This window comes from Tachypleus tridentatus, chromosome 6 (genome assembly GCF_004210375.1).
Source record: "Tachypleus tridentatus isolate NWPU-2018 chromosome 6, ASM421037v1, whole genome shotgun sequence".
Classification (NCBI taxonomy): domain Eukaryota; kingdom Metazoa; phylum Arthropoda; class Merostomata; order Xiphosura; family Limulidae; genus Tachypleus; species Tachypleus tridentatus.
In genome coordinates, this window is record NC_134830.1 from 138,354,452 (window position 1) to 138,374,114 (window position 19,663).

Here is a 19,663-nt window from a genome sequence, read left to right on the forward strand (position 1 = left end):
ATGTATATCTGTGTTTAATATCCTTACGCAACACAATATTTTTTTAATTTTTCAAACTTTAACAAAAAATTGAGTCTTATGAACATACTGTTTCTATTTCGAACAATTTGTATATATTACAGCAAAGATCAAAGAAACAGTCTTCTAAGTAGACTGTATCGCGTTGTCTAAAAATCAACATTTAAATATCCACTTTCAAGTTATTAACACAACAGAGCAGAAAAATAAGCACGTGATTAACGCACTGTAAAACATCTGGAAGTTGTCGTTTGAGAATATTTATAACAATTTACATACGAGGGCTGTTCAAAAAATACGCGGACTGACGTCATAAAACAAAATGTGCTTTATTTAGAAGTTACAGGTCTGGGACCCCTTCAAAGTACTCTCCTCCCCAACGCACACACTTATCCCAACGGTGTTTCCACTTGTTGAAACAGTCCTGGTACGCTTCTTTTGTAATGTCCTCCAGCTCCTTCGTCGCATTTGCCTTAATCTCGGGAATCGTCTCAAATCTTCTTCCTTTCAAGGGTCTTATGAGTTTGGGGAACAAAAAAAAAATCGCAAGGAGCAAGGTCAGGTGAGTAGGGGGGTGGGGAAGAACAGTGATCGAGTGTTTGGCCAAAAACTCACGAGTTCTGAGGGCTGAATTTCGCAGCAACGCGGTGCATCTTCAATTTTTCGGTCAAAATCTCGTAACAAGATTCAACTGATATCCCACACTCTTCAGCAAGCTCCCTGACAGTCAGACGTCGATTTGCCCGCGCCAGGGTGTTGATTTTGTCGACGTGTGGGTCGTCAGTTGACGTGGAAGGACGTCCAGGACGCTCATCATCTTTAATGGACTGTCGACCATCCTTAAAACGTTCATGCCACTTGAAACATGCCGTACGCTTCATAGCAACATCACCGTAAGCCGTGTTAAGCATAGCAAAAGTTTCAGTCGCAGATTTTCCAAGTTTAACACAAAATTTCACAGCAAGTCGTTGCTCCTTCAGGTCATTCATTCTGAAATCCACCAAACGAAAAAATCGCACTTCACTTAAAACCGCGTAGCTAATACACAAATGAAGATATCTGCAATCGGGAAATGGCGTCGTAATCAGCTGATCTGTGCGAACCTAGCGACACCAAGCGGATTCCCCTGGAACCAACTGGAGCCGCGCAATTCAAACAGTCCGCGTATTTTTTGAACAGACCTCGTACTTAGTAGGCTCACATGATAAACAGGGACAATGATACATAAATTCCATCTAGTAGGACTTTATTTAACTAAATAACAATTCAGGCGCAACCTAGTGGTATAAATTTGCAGCATGATTGTTTATTCTTCTAAAAAAACGGAAATATATAAATGAATTACTTAAAACTAATTTACATAAATATCTTATAAGGTAGAAACTATGAGATTAAAATTAGGGAACGTGTAATATTTTGTTTATAAATCAACAGAAGAACAAAAAAACATTAGAATGTTTGTAGAATTTTATTACATCACAAACCTATCCTGTACAACATTTATAAGACAATTTTGTGGAAATCCATTCAAAGAAAAGTCCATCGATATACAAAATGTGACCAGTTGAATAACAAACGCCATTCACAATGATGATAACTATAATGTAATGTAAACTTGTATTATTTTTTATTAATTTGAAAAAAATTGTTTGTGTTTTTGAATTTCGCGCAAAGCTACTTAAGGGCTATCTGCACTAGTCGTTTCTAATTTAGCAGCGTAAGACAAGAGGGAAAGCAGCTAGTCATCACCCCCACCACCAACTCTTAGGTTACTTTTTATCAACGTATAGTAGGATTGACCGTCACCTTATAACGCCCCCACGGCTGAAAAGCGAGCATGTTTGGTGCGAGGGGGATTCGAACCCGCTGCCCTCAGATTACGAGTCGTGCGCCTTAGCCCACCTGGTCATGCTGGGCCGAATTTGAAAAAAAAAAAGGAATATTTGTAGAGTTAACTTTATTCTCCAGTGAGAACCAACAGACGACACAAAAAACTGAATGATTCCATAATGCAAACAAAAATACATATTATAAAAAAAAGTTGTCAGTGATGTTCTCTGAAATAAAATACATTTTAAATCGTGATGAATTTATTGTGGGATTCGCGGGATATTTTATTTCCAATTGATTAGTGTGAAACGCGGGAAATAAATTCACTGGTCTTTTAAAAACACTTAAATTAAAATAACGATGTAATAATAACGTGCGAGATAATTTATTCAAAATAGTTTTAAAATACTAATTTGATCGCCCTAGTGTTTCGATAGGTAAATATGTTTTAATCTATTATATTTTAATTTATTTTACACTCTACTAATCAACTAATATTTTGTACAGAAAAATTATTGAGACATATTTATTCATACATTATTATAAACTTTCATTATGACCCCCACCGAGTGCTCTACTCCATCTGAGATATTACGATTTAGATTTTTTTTTTACATTGTAACGTGAACAACCACACAATGATGTGTACTGCTAAATATTTTGATCAACGTGACACGAGGTTCCGTGCCAAACGTCTTGAAACCTGATTGTGTCAATTTCACTAGTAATCCTATATAAGCACCAGGCAAATTGCAAATTAAAATAACTTACATGTAAGATATAAACAATAAGCATTTGAAGTCAGTATTATGCTACTCAAAACCACGAGGGCCATAAGGTCTGTACCACTAATCAATATCATAGCGATTAAAACAAAAACAAACTATTGATCAATCACTAGTGCCATCTCGGGAATGTCACTGAAAGTAACATATGGATTAATTATTTTAAATAACACTTTGTTTCATATAAAAATGTCAGTTTTAACATAACTGATTTTGTTTATACGAATATTGTCATAATCTGTACACAACACTTATTTTTGTTCAAAAATAAAAGAGATTATTTCCGTCTTGACGAAACTAATTTAAAAATTATATTCTAGGTCCACTGTTATTAAAATGGCTGACAAAGTCGTTTAATCCTTTGTTGTCCATAAACGGCACCCATTACCCCACTTCCCTTACAAATCTTATTGGAAAGTGTCCTTGATTAGACAAAATTGTAATACGAAGTGACGCTTTCTGTACAAAACTCAAATCGCAGCACATTTTGATATATACCTTTGTTAACACTATTCCAACTGAAATGGAGTTTGCTTTTCTTTATTATTATTATTTTACAGTTATTCCCTATCGGAGGGATTAAATGTTTATAATTTCAAACTTATCTCCTATTTGCGGAATTAAAATTATATAAATTCACGGATATCCCTCTATTGGCAGAACTAAGTTTTTATAATTTTAGTTATCCCCTATTGGCAGAATTGGGTTTTATAATTTTTTAACTGTCTCTTATTGGTAGAATTAAATTACATTTTCATAGTTATACTAGTATTAACGTATTGCTTTTTTTTTACCCCAAAACACCAGTTGTTCAACAAAAAGTGCTTCTAAAAACCATGAGATTTCAGTAAAATAAACCCCACCTCTCTCCTAAGGTATTGGTGCTTGATTTAACGAAATATTTCGGGTCACACTACATTGTTTTTATCCTGTAAGAATTCAAAATAAAGTGCTCAAAAGTTTACATATCGTTAATTACCATAAATTTCAGGTAGTGCGTTCACGGTAAGTTGTCCTGGCGAATATTACGTAAACTATTCTCCCGGACAAATAGTTATTTTGTTTAAGGAGATGGGTTGTGTCCATGAAGTGAGAAGTATCCACGATAATATTTCTGTCCTGTCGGGTAGCGATATGAGAATGATATTAGCACAAAGCGCTTTTGAGAAAAAATTGAGAAAGAGCAAAAGTAAATGAGTCACTCGGTCTATTTTCCCACACATTAAATAATTTGTGTGTAACATTTATACGAAATGAAGTATTATAATTATTTCATTTTTCAATAAAACTTTCTAAACTTTGTTACGTTCTGTTTAAACAGACCGGACTTTTTTATTCTAACGCTTTGAAATATTTATTTATATGGATCTCTATTAACTACTTTTTCATTCAAGTAACCATGTGAGTAAATGCAAGTTTTCAGTTTGTTTGTTTTAGAACAAAGTCGCATTGGAAAACCTGCTGTGTCCACCGCAGGGAATTGAAACTCGGATATTTAGCGTTGTTGTAAGTTCGTATATTTACCCCTGACACTTGATCAGAGTACGGTATCACAGAAAATGAGCCATTCTTTTTGGGTTGGGCCTCTTTTTTCTTTTTTTTTTCCTCACAGAGTAGGCTGAACTGTTAAACTAAGCACCCTAGGGTAACGACAATGCTCTCTTGACACACGAGATCTATTGGGTTCGATCCTAGGTCATGCAAAGAATCAGCGGAATAGATAGATAATATTACTGAGATCCAAGAGAGTTACACATCTAAAAATGTTGGTTTTAGAAGTTCTTTTAAACCCTGTTTCTTTCTAGTTTCAGGTTATAAACATAACAGGAATGATAGATCTACTTTCCCTGTGCGGAAGAACATTGTAGTTATAAGGTTTCGATGTAAAAGCATCATTAGCATCATAACAAAGTTATAAACAAACATTTTGGAGTGAACTGGCTACCGGACTTATACGTCAGGTCTGTAAATTGGGTTCAAATATCTCCAGGTTCTATGGAATTAAAGTTAGGATTAGCAAGCATTAAACACAATAACAGTTATCTGTATAGTATCTTGAGTCGTTACAAAAGTGCTACTGTGTTGACCGTCTAACTCAGTTAGTAAAACACTTGCTTGGAAGGGTTCGAATCCGAGCCGAGGGGAAAAAACATGAATTATACGATTAACTTACTAGTAGCGGCCAGTGAGACACTTTTTTTAAATAACGAATTTTACCATATTTGCTGGACTAACTTGTTAGAAATATCGTAAGCATAATACTAAAACGTATACTTTACGATCTGTCTATAAACCTATTCCAGTCAGGCACTGAGTTAACAAACATAAAACAGCGAGCTCACAGCACCATAAGCTTTCTTTGATTAATCATTGTAATAGTTTAATATTTCACAGCCTGCATGTCTTGTATTTATAAATGTCGCTATAAACTTACGTGCAAAAAGCTGGGGCATCATACCCCACAGAACTGTTCCTAAGAAATGGATAGCTACTTGTACATATCCCTAATTTCCACGTATTCATTGTATATGAGTAGGCTAAAAGTAAATCAAAAATCTTTTATTTAAAAGAGAAATTAACATTTGTTACAAAAAAAATCCACAAGGTGTCATTGTGAACATGCTCTAGCAGGCGTATTGTTCTGTTTTTCCACGGCAGGCGTAAGTTTTTCTTTTTGTTTTTGCATTGAATGTAAATTAAGGCAGAAATTAGCGACCTCTAGAAGTAACTTCTGGTGTCAGAATGACGTCACCAAACAGGTGTTTCACTTAAAGAACGATGGGATAGTCCTCCATGATACATACTGTCCAGAGCTGACCTAGGTTGGCAGTAGCCATCAGGAATCATACACGGCCTCATGTCTGGGCTTGACCGATGAAGCGTGAGGTCAGTGTGAACGTGCAAGCAAGGCCCATCAGTAACTATACTGTTATGACCTGTAAAAAAAAAACATTATAAATAAAGATCAAGACATGGAGGAAAACATATTCAGGACCAACTATTTAACTAGCTTGCTTTATACAGTTTTAAATCTCATTGAATTAGTTTTATCGATTTTACTGCATATACCCTTATTACTTACTGACTTAAAATGTGTATTAGTAACCACAGCTATCTTTAATGATTTCCTGTTGGATGTACAGATTATTTCTACAGTATAACTGTTTCTACTGTAAAAACAAGGTACTGAGTTGTATGTACAGATTATTTCTATAGTATAGCTGTTTCTACTGTAAGAACAAGGTACCGAGTTGGATGTACAGATTATTTCTACAGTATAGCTGATTCTACTGTAAGAATAAGGTACTAGTGCAGTAGACTGCACTAACTTTTAGGTTCTAAGGTTACGGTCAAATGTCAGATGTGTGTCCAGTAGACTGCAAACGTTTTGGTTTTAGAGTTATGGTCAAACGTCAGATACGGAATTTAGGTTTAAGTAGTATAGCTGTTTCTACTGTAAGAACAAGGTACTGAGTTGTTCTACAGTATAGCTGTTTCTACTGCAAGAATATGGTACCGAGTTGGATGTACAGATTATTTCTACAGTATAGCTGTTTCTACTGTAAGAACAGGATACTGAGTTGGATGTACAGATTATTTCTACAGTATAACTGTTTCTACTGTAAGAATATGGTACTGAGTTGGATGTACAGATTATTTCTAGAGTATAGCTGTTTCTACTGTAAGAACAAGGTACTGAGTTGGATGTACAGATTATTTCTGGAGTATAGCTGTTTCTACTGCAAGAACAAGGTACTGAGTTGGATGTACAGATTATTTCTACAGTATAGCTGTTTCTACTGCAAGAACAAGGTACTGAGTTGGATGTACAGATTATTTCTACAGTATAGCTGTTTCTACTGCAAGAATATGGTACCGAGTTGGATGTACAGATTATTTCTACAGTATAGCTGTTTCTACTGTAAGAACAGGATACTGAGTTGGATGTACAGATTATTTCTACAGTATAACTGTTTCTACTGTAAGAATATGGTACTGAGTTGGATGTACAGATTATTTCTAGAGTATAGCTGTTTCTACTGTAAGAACAAGGTACTGAGTTGGATGTACAGATTATTTCTGGAGTATAGCTGTTTCTACTGCAAGAACAAAGTACTGAGTTGGATGTACAGATTATTTCTAGAGTATAGCTGTTTCTACTGTAAGAATAAGGTACTAGTGCAGTAGACTGCACTAACTTTTAGGTTCTAAGGTTACGGTCAAATGTCAGATGTGTGTCCAGTAGACTGCAAACGTTTTGGTTTTAGGGTTATGGTCAAACGTCAGATACTGAATTTAGGTTTAAGTAGTATAGCTGTTTCTACTGTAGGAACATGGTACTGAGTTGGATGTACAGATTATTTCTACAGTATAGCTGTTTCTACTGTAAGAACAAGGTACTGAGTTGAATGTACAGATTATTTCTACAGTATAGCTGTTTCTACTGTAAGAACAAGGTACTGAGTTGGATGTACAGATTATTTCTACAGTATAGCTGTTTCTACTGTAAGAACAAGGTACTGAGTTGGATGTACAGATTATTTCTAGAGTATAGCTGTTTCTACTGTAAGAACAAGGTACTGAGTTGGATGTACAGATTATTTCTACAGTATAGCTGTTTCTACTGTAAGAACAAGGTACTGAGTTGGATGTACAGATTATTTCTACAGTATAGCTGTTTCTACTGTAAGAACAAGGTACTGAGTTGGATGTACAGATTATTTCTACAGTATAGCTGTTTCTACTGCAAGAACAAGGTACCGAGTTGGATGTACAGATTATTTCTACAGTATAGCTGTTTCTACTGTAAGAACAGGATACTGAGTTGGATGTACAGATTATTTCTACAGTATAACTGTTTCTACTGTAAGAATATGGTACTGAGTTGGATGTACAGATTATTTCTAGAGTATAGCTGTTTCTACTGTAAGAACAAGGTACTGAGTTGGATGTACAGATTATTTCTAGAGTATAGCTTTTTCTACTGCAAGAATATGGTACCGAGTTGGATGTACAGATTATTTCTACAGTATATCTGATTCTACTGTAAGAATAAGGTACTAGTGCAGTAGACTGCACTAACTTTTAGGTTCTAAGGTTACGGTCAAATGTCAGATGTGTGTCCAGTAGACTGCAAACGTTTTGGTTTTAGGGTTATGGTCAAACGTCAGATACGGAATTTAGGTTTAAGTAGTATAGCTGTTTCTACTGTAAGAACAAGGTACTGAGTTGGATGTACAGATTATTTATTTCTACAGTATAACTGTTTCTACTGTAAGAACAGGGTGGTTCTGGTGTCAGTCTATTGATTGAAATGTCCATAGTTCACTTCTTGTCGAAAATGAAACTGCGCACTGCACGTTAATAGCATCTGAAGAGTTGGCGGTGGATGCTGTTGGCCAGCTAGCTGTTTTCTTTCTCGTCTGTCTTTTGAGAAAAACTAAATGCGACTGGAGAAGATAAATCTTGTATAGTTTTGCGTGAAATTACGAAGCGAACAAACCAAACCGTAAAATACTGCATAACTACATTATAAAGTTTCACCTGTATTGAACCGTTTTACGTTTGTTCGATAAAATATATGGAACTAGAGAACTGCCTGAGAATAACCACTTTAACCCTAAAGGTTACTTAAAAAACCCTTAAGGTTTAAGAAATGTCCACTCCTTCATTTTTCACGTGGGACAGCAACCTTCTTTTGAATACCAGCCCATCTCCAAAGCTTGGCGTAAATTATCTGCACCATGCATGATTTGTGGCTGTATCGCGATGATAAAGTGTTGGTCAATGAGTGACCGACGTCAAGTCGATACCGATAAATTTTCCACGGTCTGGATTCACCACCCATTACTAATGTGTAACACCGCGGGGAGCGAGGGAGAAACACGGGTACTACATCCAACTCATACCCATTAAATCTCAAGCGCACTGCTAATGGAAGGCATTAATTTTCTGTCCACAGGCATAACAATTATTTTCACACCTTTACTGTTCTATTACCAGAGGGTAGACTAATCGAAGAAAGCACCCTTGTGGGGCCTTTGGATATTAACGACCTAGAAAACAGGATTAGTTACCTATTGAGCCAATAGTTTTATTTTTTGAGTAAAACAACAATCAACAACACTCACAATTGCTGTGTTAAACAGAAAACATCTTTTACACTCTAATAACAAATGTGTACAGATTTATGTGGAGGCAGTTAGGGTTGCCAGCGTATAGATCTACAGGTTCAATGTTCGCGTCCCGTTTGATCTCCTGTTCTTGGAAGGAATTTAGGTCTTATATATAAACCAGGTACTCATGGATTAAGTACATTTCTCTTATTCCCACCTACATAGACATAATACAAAAACTGCTTGAAATAAAAAGGGGTCATTACCGAGTTTATAAAGTATGAAAGTACTGATGACCGTTCCGCAAGGTGTAGATAAACGCTGTTTCATTCTTGGAGAACTATGGAGTCGTATATGAGTTATAAGGGTTACAGTCAAATTTTACATATGTGTCCAGCAGACTGCACTAACTTTTAGGTTTTAGGGTTACAGTTAAATATTACATGGTGTCCAGCAGATTGCGCTAACTTTCAGGTTTTTAGGTTACGGTCAAATATTACATGGTGTCCAGTTTTACATCAAAAATTTCCACGAGGAAAATCACTTGTGGCTTAACTCAATATTCGTCATACGTCAACATTAAGAAGTAACATTTAATAAATTAAAAGTACAGTTATCTCAAACTCTAAATCTCTAAGAAATATGTTTCTGTCTTCTGGTGACAAATCTTTACCTGAGCCTAAAGATGACCCCATACGTTGCTCCACAATTCCTCCTGATGCAGGTGTTCGTACCATGGTTCCTGGTGGAAAAGCGATGCCTTCTGGAGTTTGGTGGACACTGAAATAGTCATAAGGGCCATGAGGCCCATAGGGGAAGTCGCATGGGCTTCCAGAGTCTATAATAAAGGATTAATAAACACTACACTACGAAACTTACATTAATAGTAGTAAAACTCACTCCATCTGGTGTCCATCTATACATGAATATTACGAAACTGTTTTATTTTTAACAACATAGTGTTAGTAACAAACTATCCTTCTAGTCTCCTTTTACAGGAACATTACTACACTGTATTACAAACATTGTATTAACACAGTGTAAACAAACTATCCATCTGGTCTACTGTTATAGGAACATTACTACACTGTATTACAAACATTGTATTAACACAGTGTAAACAAACTATCCATCTGGTCTACTGTTACAGGAACATTACTACACTGTATTACAAACATTGTATTAACACAGTGTAAACAAACTATCCATCTGGTCTACTGTTACAGGAACATTACTACACTGTATTACAAACATTGTATTAACACAGTGTAAACAAACTATTCATCTGGTCTACTGTTACAGGAACATTATTACACTGTATTACAAACATTGTATTAACACAGTGTAAACAAACTATTCATCTGGTCTACTGTTACAGGAACATTACTACACTGTATTACAAACATTGTATTAACACAGTGTAAACAAACTATCCATCTGGTCTACTGTTACAGGAACATTATTACACTGTATTACAAACATTGTATTAACACAGTGTAAACAAACTATTCATCTGATCTACTGTTACAGGAACATTACTACACTGTATTACAAACATTGTATTAACACAGTGTAAACAAACTATCCATCTGGTCTACTGTTACAGGAACATTACTACACTGTATTACAAACATTGTATTAACACAGTGTAAACAAACTATCCATCTGGTCTACTGTTACAGGAACATTACTACACTGTATTACAAACATTGTATTAACAATGTAAACAAACTATTCATCTGGTCTACTGTTACAGGAACATTACTACACTGTATTACAAACATTGTATTAACACAGTGTAAACAAACTATCCATCTGGTCTACTGTTACAGGAACATTATTACACTGTATTGCAAACATTGTATTAAAACAGTGTAAACAAACCATCCATCTGGTTTCCTGTTACCGGAACATTACTACACTGTATTACAAACATTGTATTAACACAGTGTAAACAAACTATCCATCTGGTCTGCTGTTACAGGAACATTATTACACTGTATTGCAAACATTGTATTAAAACAGTGTAAACAAACTATCCATCTGGTCTCCTGTTACAGGAACATTACTACACTGTATTACAAACATTGTATTAACACAGTGTAAACAAACTATCCATCTGGTCTGCTGTTACAGGAACATTACTACACTGTATTACAAACATTGTATTAACACAGTGTAAACAAACTATCCATCTGGTCTGCTGTTACAGGAACATTACTACACTGTATTACAAACATTGTATTAACACAGTGTAAACAAACTATCCATCTGGTCTACTGTTACAGGAACATTACTACACTGTATTACAAACATTGTATTAACACAGTGTAAACAAACTATCCATCTGGTCTACTGTTACAGGAACATTACTACACTGTATTACAAACATTGTATTAACACAGTGTAAACAAACTATCCATCTGGTCTACTGTTACAGGAACATTACTACACTGTATTACAAACATTGTATTAACACAGTGTAAACAAACTATCCATCTGGTCTACTGTTACAGGAACATTACTACACTGTATTACAAACATTGTATTAACACAGTGTAAACAAACTATCCATCTGGTCTACTGTTACAGGAACATTATTACACTGTATTACAAACATTGTATTAACACAGTGTAAACAAACTATTCATCTGGTCTACTGTTACAGGAACATTACTACACTGTATTACAAACATTGTATTAACACAGTGTAAACAAACTATCCATCTGGTCTACTGTTACAGGAACATTACTACACTGTATTACAAACATTGTATTAACACAGTGTAAACAAACTATCCATCTGGTCTACTGTTACAGGAACATTACTACACTGTATTACAAACATTGTATTAACAAAGTGTAAACAAACTATTCATCTGGTCTACTGTTACAGGAACATTACTACACTGTATTACAAACATTGTATTAACACAGTGTAAACAAACTATCCATCTGGTCTACTGTTACAGGAACATTATTACACTGTATTGCAAACATTGTATATAAAACAGTGTAAACAAACCATCCATCTGGTTTCCTGTTACCGGAACATTACTACACTGTATTACAAACATTGTATTAACACAGTGTAAACAAACTATCCATCTGGTCTGCTGTTACAGGAACATTATTACACTGTATTGCAAACATTGTATTAAAACAGTGTAAACAAACTATCCATCTGGTCTCCTGTTACCGGAACATTACTACACTGTATTACAAACATTGTATTAACACAGTGTAAACAAACTATCCATCTGGTCTGCTGTTACAGGAACATTATTACACTGTATTGCAAACATTGTATTAAAACAGTGTAAACAAACTATCCATCTGGTCTGCTGTTACAGGAACATTACTACACTGTATTACAAACATTGTATTAACACAGTGTAAACAAACTATCCATCTGGTCTGCTGTTACAGGAACATTACTACACTGTATTACAAACATTGTATTAACACAGTGTAAACAAACTATCCATCTGGTCTACTGTTACAGGAACATTACTACACTGTATTACAAACATTGTATTAACACAGTGAAAACAAACTATCCATCTGGTCTACTGTTACAGGAACATTACTACACTGTATTACAAACATTGTATTAACACAGTGTAAACAAACTATCCATCTGGTCTACTGTTACAGTAACATTACTACACTGTATTACAAACATTTTATTAACACAGTGTAAACAAACTATCCATCTGGTCTACTGTTACAGGAACATTACTACACTGTATTACAAACATTGTATTAACACAGTGTAAACAAACTATCCATCTGGTCTACTGTTACAGGAACATTACTATACTGCTAACACAAAACATGTAAAATTGAGGTTAAATGATGATGACGTGTCCCAAAGTTTCAATATTATCATGTGATATTATTAATATATATTTACAGTAATAAAAACTGTACAAAAACCTATACAGTTCTAACGAGGCCTAAACCAGTTTATGTTTTTGTTACGTTCCCGCCTCTTTTCGAAACATTTTTTCCTTTGGTAAAAAGTTCAAAGCTTCAACGAAGGAAAAGCCACCCGTTATATCTACATTTGTGATTTCAGTCTTTTGAAATATTAAAGTACCCGTCATGGCTCAAATACACTGGACAGAGACTGCGGTTTATGCTGCTAGATTACAGGTATCACTGTGTGTGGGGAAGAGTGAAATGAACCCGAGCAAACACTACTCTGTGACGTTAACTTCCAGTTTTATTAACATAGCTGGAAGAACGTGTCTATTTCCGTCACGTGACCTATACAAGAAAAATATCAAAGGAAAGTTTTCGAACAAAGTCACATTGGGCTATTTGTTGTGTATACGGTGGATAATAGAATTTAGCATTGTAAGTACGTGAGCTTACCGATGTCCTAACGGGAAATATTAAGAAATGTCACCTTCTTTTATGTGTGACATACAGCGTTTCAATACAGAAGTAATTACAAAATCAAGCTCATTGTTAGAAAAGTTTGTTGAGTCCGTGTATATGAAGAAATCATTGAAATTAACTTATCTTGTGAAACAACGTACGTTATCCATTCACAGTGAATTAGTCGAGGCCCAGTTTTAAGCGTGATCGAACCGTTAAATCCCAGGGTTCACGATTTCATGTCCCAGTATCTTTGTACTTTGAGGCCGGAAGTTCCAAGTAAAAGTAAAAATCAAATTCCACTTTATGGTCAAACAGGAGTAACCAAAGGGTTTGCAGTAGGTGTTGTAGACTAGTTGTCTTCCTCTAGTAACTCTAGTATATCAGTCGAATTTCGGGACAGCTTACGGAATAGTTTTGCTCGAAAGTTCCATTCAAACCGTCCCTTGTTTTATGATTTCTAACCCTTTTTTTATTTAATAATCATCGTTCATGTGTATGTAGGACATGCACCTGTCTGAAACAGGTGGTATTTAATTTTTCAGTCCAAGGTCAAAACTGCGCCCACCGGAGGGATCAAATCCTGAATTTTAGCATCAGGATGCATTTAGATTGTTCTGATGAGCGTACACCTGTTTGGCCACACGTTTTCCAACATTTTCCTATGTTGTTTTTTCTCCAAAAGTTTCCAGACCTGCGGCGATTACGGCAGATTGATATTTCAACACTTCTTCATTATTCTAGTAAGTTACCACTTTTGTTTGTAATCTGACAAAGCGAGCTTCGGATTTCATTGTAACTTCACGGTGGGCAATAATATGTTACTTTTTTTTTCATGAAAGAACATCTAACCTATCGTCCAATGTAACCATGTAAATAATTGTCACAAGAAAGAACGACACAGAGTGAGCGACTTAAATCATGTTCAAATATACCAATAACTGGTTCATGCTTTGTTTACGTACACGTTCTGATCTATAAATTAATAAAGACAAAGGTAATGGACAATTATCTCTTATCTTCTAAGCGTTTGGAATGTCTAACATTCCAAAACTATACTTGTGAAGTATAGTTTAGAGTTGCATCTGTCTCCATGACAACGAGCCAAATCTCTGAGGTGTTCATTTTATATAGACAAGCTTCTGAAATATCCACCATGTTGTCATAACAACGAATCGAACTTTATGAATAGACTAAACAGGAAATAATTCTTACCAAAGAAAGATATCACGAGGATTTAAAAAAAAAAAAAATTAGATTTTAATCAAAGCTGTTTGTACCATTTGCGTTCAATGAGGAACTAAATATAGAAGTCCTACTGTTACGTCTTCGTAACACACTTTGTCGATATGTATATATATTTCTGTATTCAACCGGAACAGTTGACAGAAAACGTTTTTAAGTAATGGTGCTAATTTTTCCTTCTCTCTTTATTTTATACGAAACAGCTGAACAAACAGTAAACTAAAGTTTTATGTATTTTATTACCAATTAAAGGAGCTAAGTATGACTTCTGTATTACATTTTCTTGTGTTGTATTATAATTTTATGCTACTAACTTTGACGTTTGTGTTATACTCTCCTGTGTTTTTTGTGTCCATTTCAAGGTGTTAAATACGACTTCTACGTTAGAATTCCCCGTGTTTTATTTCATTAATGTTTGTGTGCTTCAAATCCGAAACTATCCAAAGAACAAATATGAGAAAGAGAGCGTTTGGCTCGAGTCACGAGAGCACGCACAACCCAAAAACGTTCAGTGCAAGGATTGAAGGTCACAAGAGAAATAACTCTACGCACCTCCCCTTACTTAATGAAGTTTGGCTGGTGAAGAGAATTTTGGTTTGAAGCCGGGTTGCCTTGATCACGTTGCTACGACAGGGCGCGAGATAGGCTGGCGTTGGAAACTCATTATTTAAAGTATTCTACTGTAACCCCCTTTTTCACCCCTCCACCTTCAGTAGATAATTCTTTCCACAGTGGTTTCAACCCACTGAGTTACCCGGTAAAAAAAGAACCTATCGTTCCATGTTTTTTGTTGCTGTTGTTCCGTTGGAGAAAAATGAGTTCTCGAATGGCGAGATCGCACGCAGCGGACGACGTTCTTTCGCACCACGGTACAGGACTATATCAACTGGCAGACTTAGCCACGCTCAACCGCGGCAGGAACGTTGACCAAGTCGGGGGCACAGCAGAGGCTCATCCATCTTCGTCATGCGTCGACCAACCCAGAGATGTAGCCGCTCCCGGCCGTCCCACGCTCCTTCCCCGCTAACCAGCAGTGTCACTCCCCGTAAATTGGCTGCCATCAGAAACATCAATATACAGTATAAAAATTACACCTGCGAGGAGAAGGCCATGTTGGGAATCTTATCAGACCTGTGGTTCGTTGTACTTATTGGTGTAAGGACTAAACTGAGCTACTGTGCTAATCAAAATACCATATTAAGTCGGTCTCGTGACAACGAACCAAACCTCTATGATGACACTAACTTATAGTAAACAACTTAAGACAATCACTATGACAACGAACCAAACCTCCACAAAAACCTACTAAACTTGCAGTAACTATGAATAACCTAAACCATTTTCACTTGTAGCGAACTTAGGACGATCTCCATGACAACGAACCATACCTCCATAACGGCATTAACTTATAGTAAACAATCTAAGACGATTTCCATGATGAGGAATCAATTCCCTAAAAGGACATTAACTTATAACAAACAACTTATAACAATCACTATGACAACGGATCCAACATTTAAAATGGTGCTTATAGTGAACTTAAGGTATCCATGACAACGAATCAAATCTCTATAACGGCATTAACTAATAGTAAACAATCTAAGACGATCTCCATGACAACGAATCAATTGTAATAGAAGGACATTAAGTTATTATAAACAGCTTAAAACAGTCACTATGACGACGGGTACAACCTCTAAATTGGCGCTAATGGTGAATGACTAAAAGATAGAACCAATAAACACATTATCGTGGCATATATAATATTTCATTAACACAATCTCCATGACAACCAATCAAAGTAACTTAATGAGGACGAAAACAGGTGAAAAGGTTTTGCTTTCACATGTATAAACAAAAACACTATTATATCAAACAGATTAAATAGCCGTTATCCAACAGAGCAAAACGACGACCAGGAAGGAAGGGAGGGGCTTGCTTCGCTAGTCGATGAAGTACAAAACCAACCTAAATATTCGACCTCCCGTTACTTGTTGTTTTTACGTGTGGGTCACAAACGGTTACTGAAATCATCGGACAAAGGAGCAGACTAATAACCCAGACAAATATACGATGTAGGAAACTTAAATGTGTAACACTAGATAATTCAGTTGTTAAATACAATCAAGGTACCGTGAAAATAGGTAAACAGTTGTGCTTTAAGCAATTCATATCGACTAGTATACAGTTTTTAAATAGCTTCTTTTTTATATCTAAAGAGTAGTGAATACAATTAATATGATACGGAAAATAGGAAATTTCATTGTTCAAACTATGAAAACAACATCACATTTACTGATATTGTCTGGACAGAAACCTTAACTTTGTGAAGCGAAATGTACGTTGTAGAGAGAATAAAACTGTTAATTTTGTCTTTTTCAGTAAAGGCCCGGCATGGCCTGGTGGTTAAGTCTCTCAACTCGTAATCTGAGGGTTCGTAATATGTAGGTTCGAATCCCCGTTGCACCAAAAATGTTCGCCCTTTCAGCCGTGGGGGAGTTATAAAGAGTTGCCCAACAGCTGGCGGTGGGTGGTGATGACTAGCTGCCTTCCTTCTAGTCTTACACTACTAAATTAGGGACGCCTAGCGCAGATAGCCCTCGTGTAGCTTTGCGCGAAAATCAAACAATTTAGCAGTATAAGACTAGAGGAAAGGCAACTATTCATCACTATCCAGTGCCAACTGTTGAGCTACTCTTTTACCAACGAACAGTGGGATTGACCGGACATTATAATGCCTTCACGCTGAAAGGGCGAGCATATTTAGTGTGATAGGGATTCGAACTCACGTCCCTCGGATTACGAGTCGAGTGCCTTAACCACCTGGCCATACCGGGCTAATGTGATCATTATAGTTAATTAACCATGTTCTTTATTGGATATTCATGTTTAGTTTTATGCAGGTGTCTTCCTTTGATCAAAAATAATTCTAATATGTAACCAAGTTATAAACAATTTATTTACTAAGAAGCTAAAGATTAACAAAGATGAAAAAAAATGTTACACAATTTGTTTGTGTGAAAGTCTCTCTGTGTTGATCCCAAAATTCTAGCGTTAAAAGGCATCGTGATAACTTCTGAGCTATCGAGGACTGAGAGAGAGAGAGAAAAAAAAAGCTGTGTATTTTAAAATTACATACATCTAATCGTTTCACAAAGGGTGAATGTTTATTCGCCTCCAATTCATTTTCACGGTCATGGTCGGTCCACTAATTATATATATATTTTTATTAATAATGTGTTTTACACAACTAACACGAGGATCTATTATATTTCTAGTAATGTCACTACAGTCTGAACGTACAAAGAAATATTTAATATTGCCGTAAAGGAAGAAAAATAATGCAGTCAACTTTTCGATCAAAGATTCTTCGTCATGACTGCATCAAACGTTTGGCCGAAACGCTCAAGGTAACAGAATAATGATACTAATGAGGTCAGTTCGACCTAACTCGGGACTGAATCGAATGTTTGACCGAAACGCTCAATGTAACGAAAGAGTAATAATTATGGGGTCAGTTCGACCGAACTCGGGACTGAATCGAATATTTCACTGAAATGCTCAATGTAAAGAAAGAGTAATAATTATGGGGTCATTAATTTTCATGCGTCATCTACATACGAAAAACAACACGTTACAGCCGTCAAGGGAAGTTGTTAAATATATCTTCCTGGTAACTATTTCTCACCTATTTGTATATGTAGACAGATGCGATACACCATTTCCTTTCCATATATATTATATAACTATTACAACCTTTTAGGGGATTAAAAAGTTAATAATGTAGTTTTATTGGATCAAAATACAGAACCTAACATACTCGGTTTAATGACGTTTTTTTGATGTATAGATAATATAATCATTTGCAGATTAAGAGGTTAACAACGTGATTTTGTCAGATCAAAATACAGAAGCTAACATCATCGTTTAATAACTGCTTTTATCTGATGTATTTTAAGGGGATTAGAAGGTTAACAATGCAGTTTCACCATATCAAAACACGGAAGCTAACATTACTTTTTAATAACAGTTTTTACCTGATGTATAACCGCAGGTTTTAGTGCACTTTGGTTAAGTTCTATCAAGGGTTTCCGCCCAAGTATTAAAAAAAAAAAAAAGGGGAGTCTGTGGAAGGATCACATTTTTCCACTTCGAGGAGGAGGGGGGAGAAGAAACATAAGTCGTAACATAAACCCACCCCGAGGGGGGTCTGTTGTTTGCTGCACCACAGTTTTCTGTAGAACCACATCATTTACTGTCTCGAAAATAACACCGTGTTTCCCCTTCTCTCTCTTTAAATATATGTGTAGTGATGACTAGAGTAGGGAACACGTTGATACGGCACGTGCACGCTCATTTGTACCATGTAATACTGAGTATCATTAAAATAGAATATTATTGCTAATTTTCCACACACACAGGAATATAAATATAATTTTTTTCAATATTGAGCTCAATTTTAAAAATTATTCTGCCGATGAAGACAAGTTGATACGATCGATCAATCAATAAGCGCAGTAATTTGAACCAATAGTGATTGGTTTAATTGTTTCTTCCTATCAATTACAACATAGTGACTGTAATAGATATCAATGTAAGACATCTTTATACCTTTTTTTACTGAAGAAACAAACCAGTATTTCCAAGTTTAGAACCAAAGAAATAGTCGTCACGCTAATAAAAAATATGCTTTATATCTTCGTGTAAAAACTGTTTATTAATTCATTACACTATTGTATATAAAAGTCATATCCGCATATACGTAATATTTGTACATAATGTCACACACCCACACCTTATAAAATGGGTGACACATTAAGAACCCGCGCAGAGAACAAACGCCAGAGACGAAAAACTGATTGAAGACGTCTAACCACATAACAGTAATCCAATAAATAATACAATCTAAATAACTTCTTCTGACTGAACAAATATACTGGTAAGTTAAATCTGTAAAATACGCTGCCAGAAACATAAACATAGAAAGAAAGGAGACTGTGGTGTTTGTAATTACTGCTTAATCTCTGAATTCATGCTCGAATAAAGTGAATCATATTAAGTGGAAATGAAGAAATGATGCTGAAAGAAGAGTAATGAGGCCTGAGAGGCTAAAACAGAAGAAAGTAATGTGTATGTTATTCATTGTGGAGAAGATGGGAACGCTGAGACCTCTAAAACCATTACTGCTACATACAGGTGTATCTGTTTTCATACTTCATAGACTTCGAATCTGAAAAAACGATTATCAGTAGTAGAATCAAGTAGTTTATTTCTACCAATCAG

The 19,663-nt window shown here is 35.6% G+C and overlaps 1 protein-coding gene across 1 annotated transcript in view; it reads right to left on the bottom strand.

Moving 5' to 3' along the window:
• Window positions 1-5,177: 5,177 nt before the first annotated feature.
• The window catches only part of LOC143253805 (LIM/homeobox protein Lhx1-like), an 83,673-nt gene continuing 69,187 nt past the window's right edge, over window positions 5,178-19,663 (bottom strand). The window contains exons 5-6 of the mRNA XM_076508214.1: window positions 9,423-9,587; window positions 5,178-5,569 (exon numbers count right to left, since the gene is read on the bottom strand). Coding sequence (XP_076364329.1) covers window positions 5,382-5,569; window positions 9,423-9,587 — 353 coding nt within the window. The 3' untranslated portion in view covers window positions 5,178-5,381. The remainder of the gene's footprint in view (window positions 5,570-9,422; window positions 9,588-19,663) is intronic.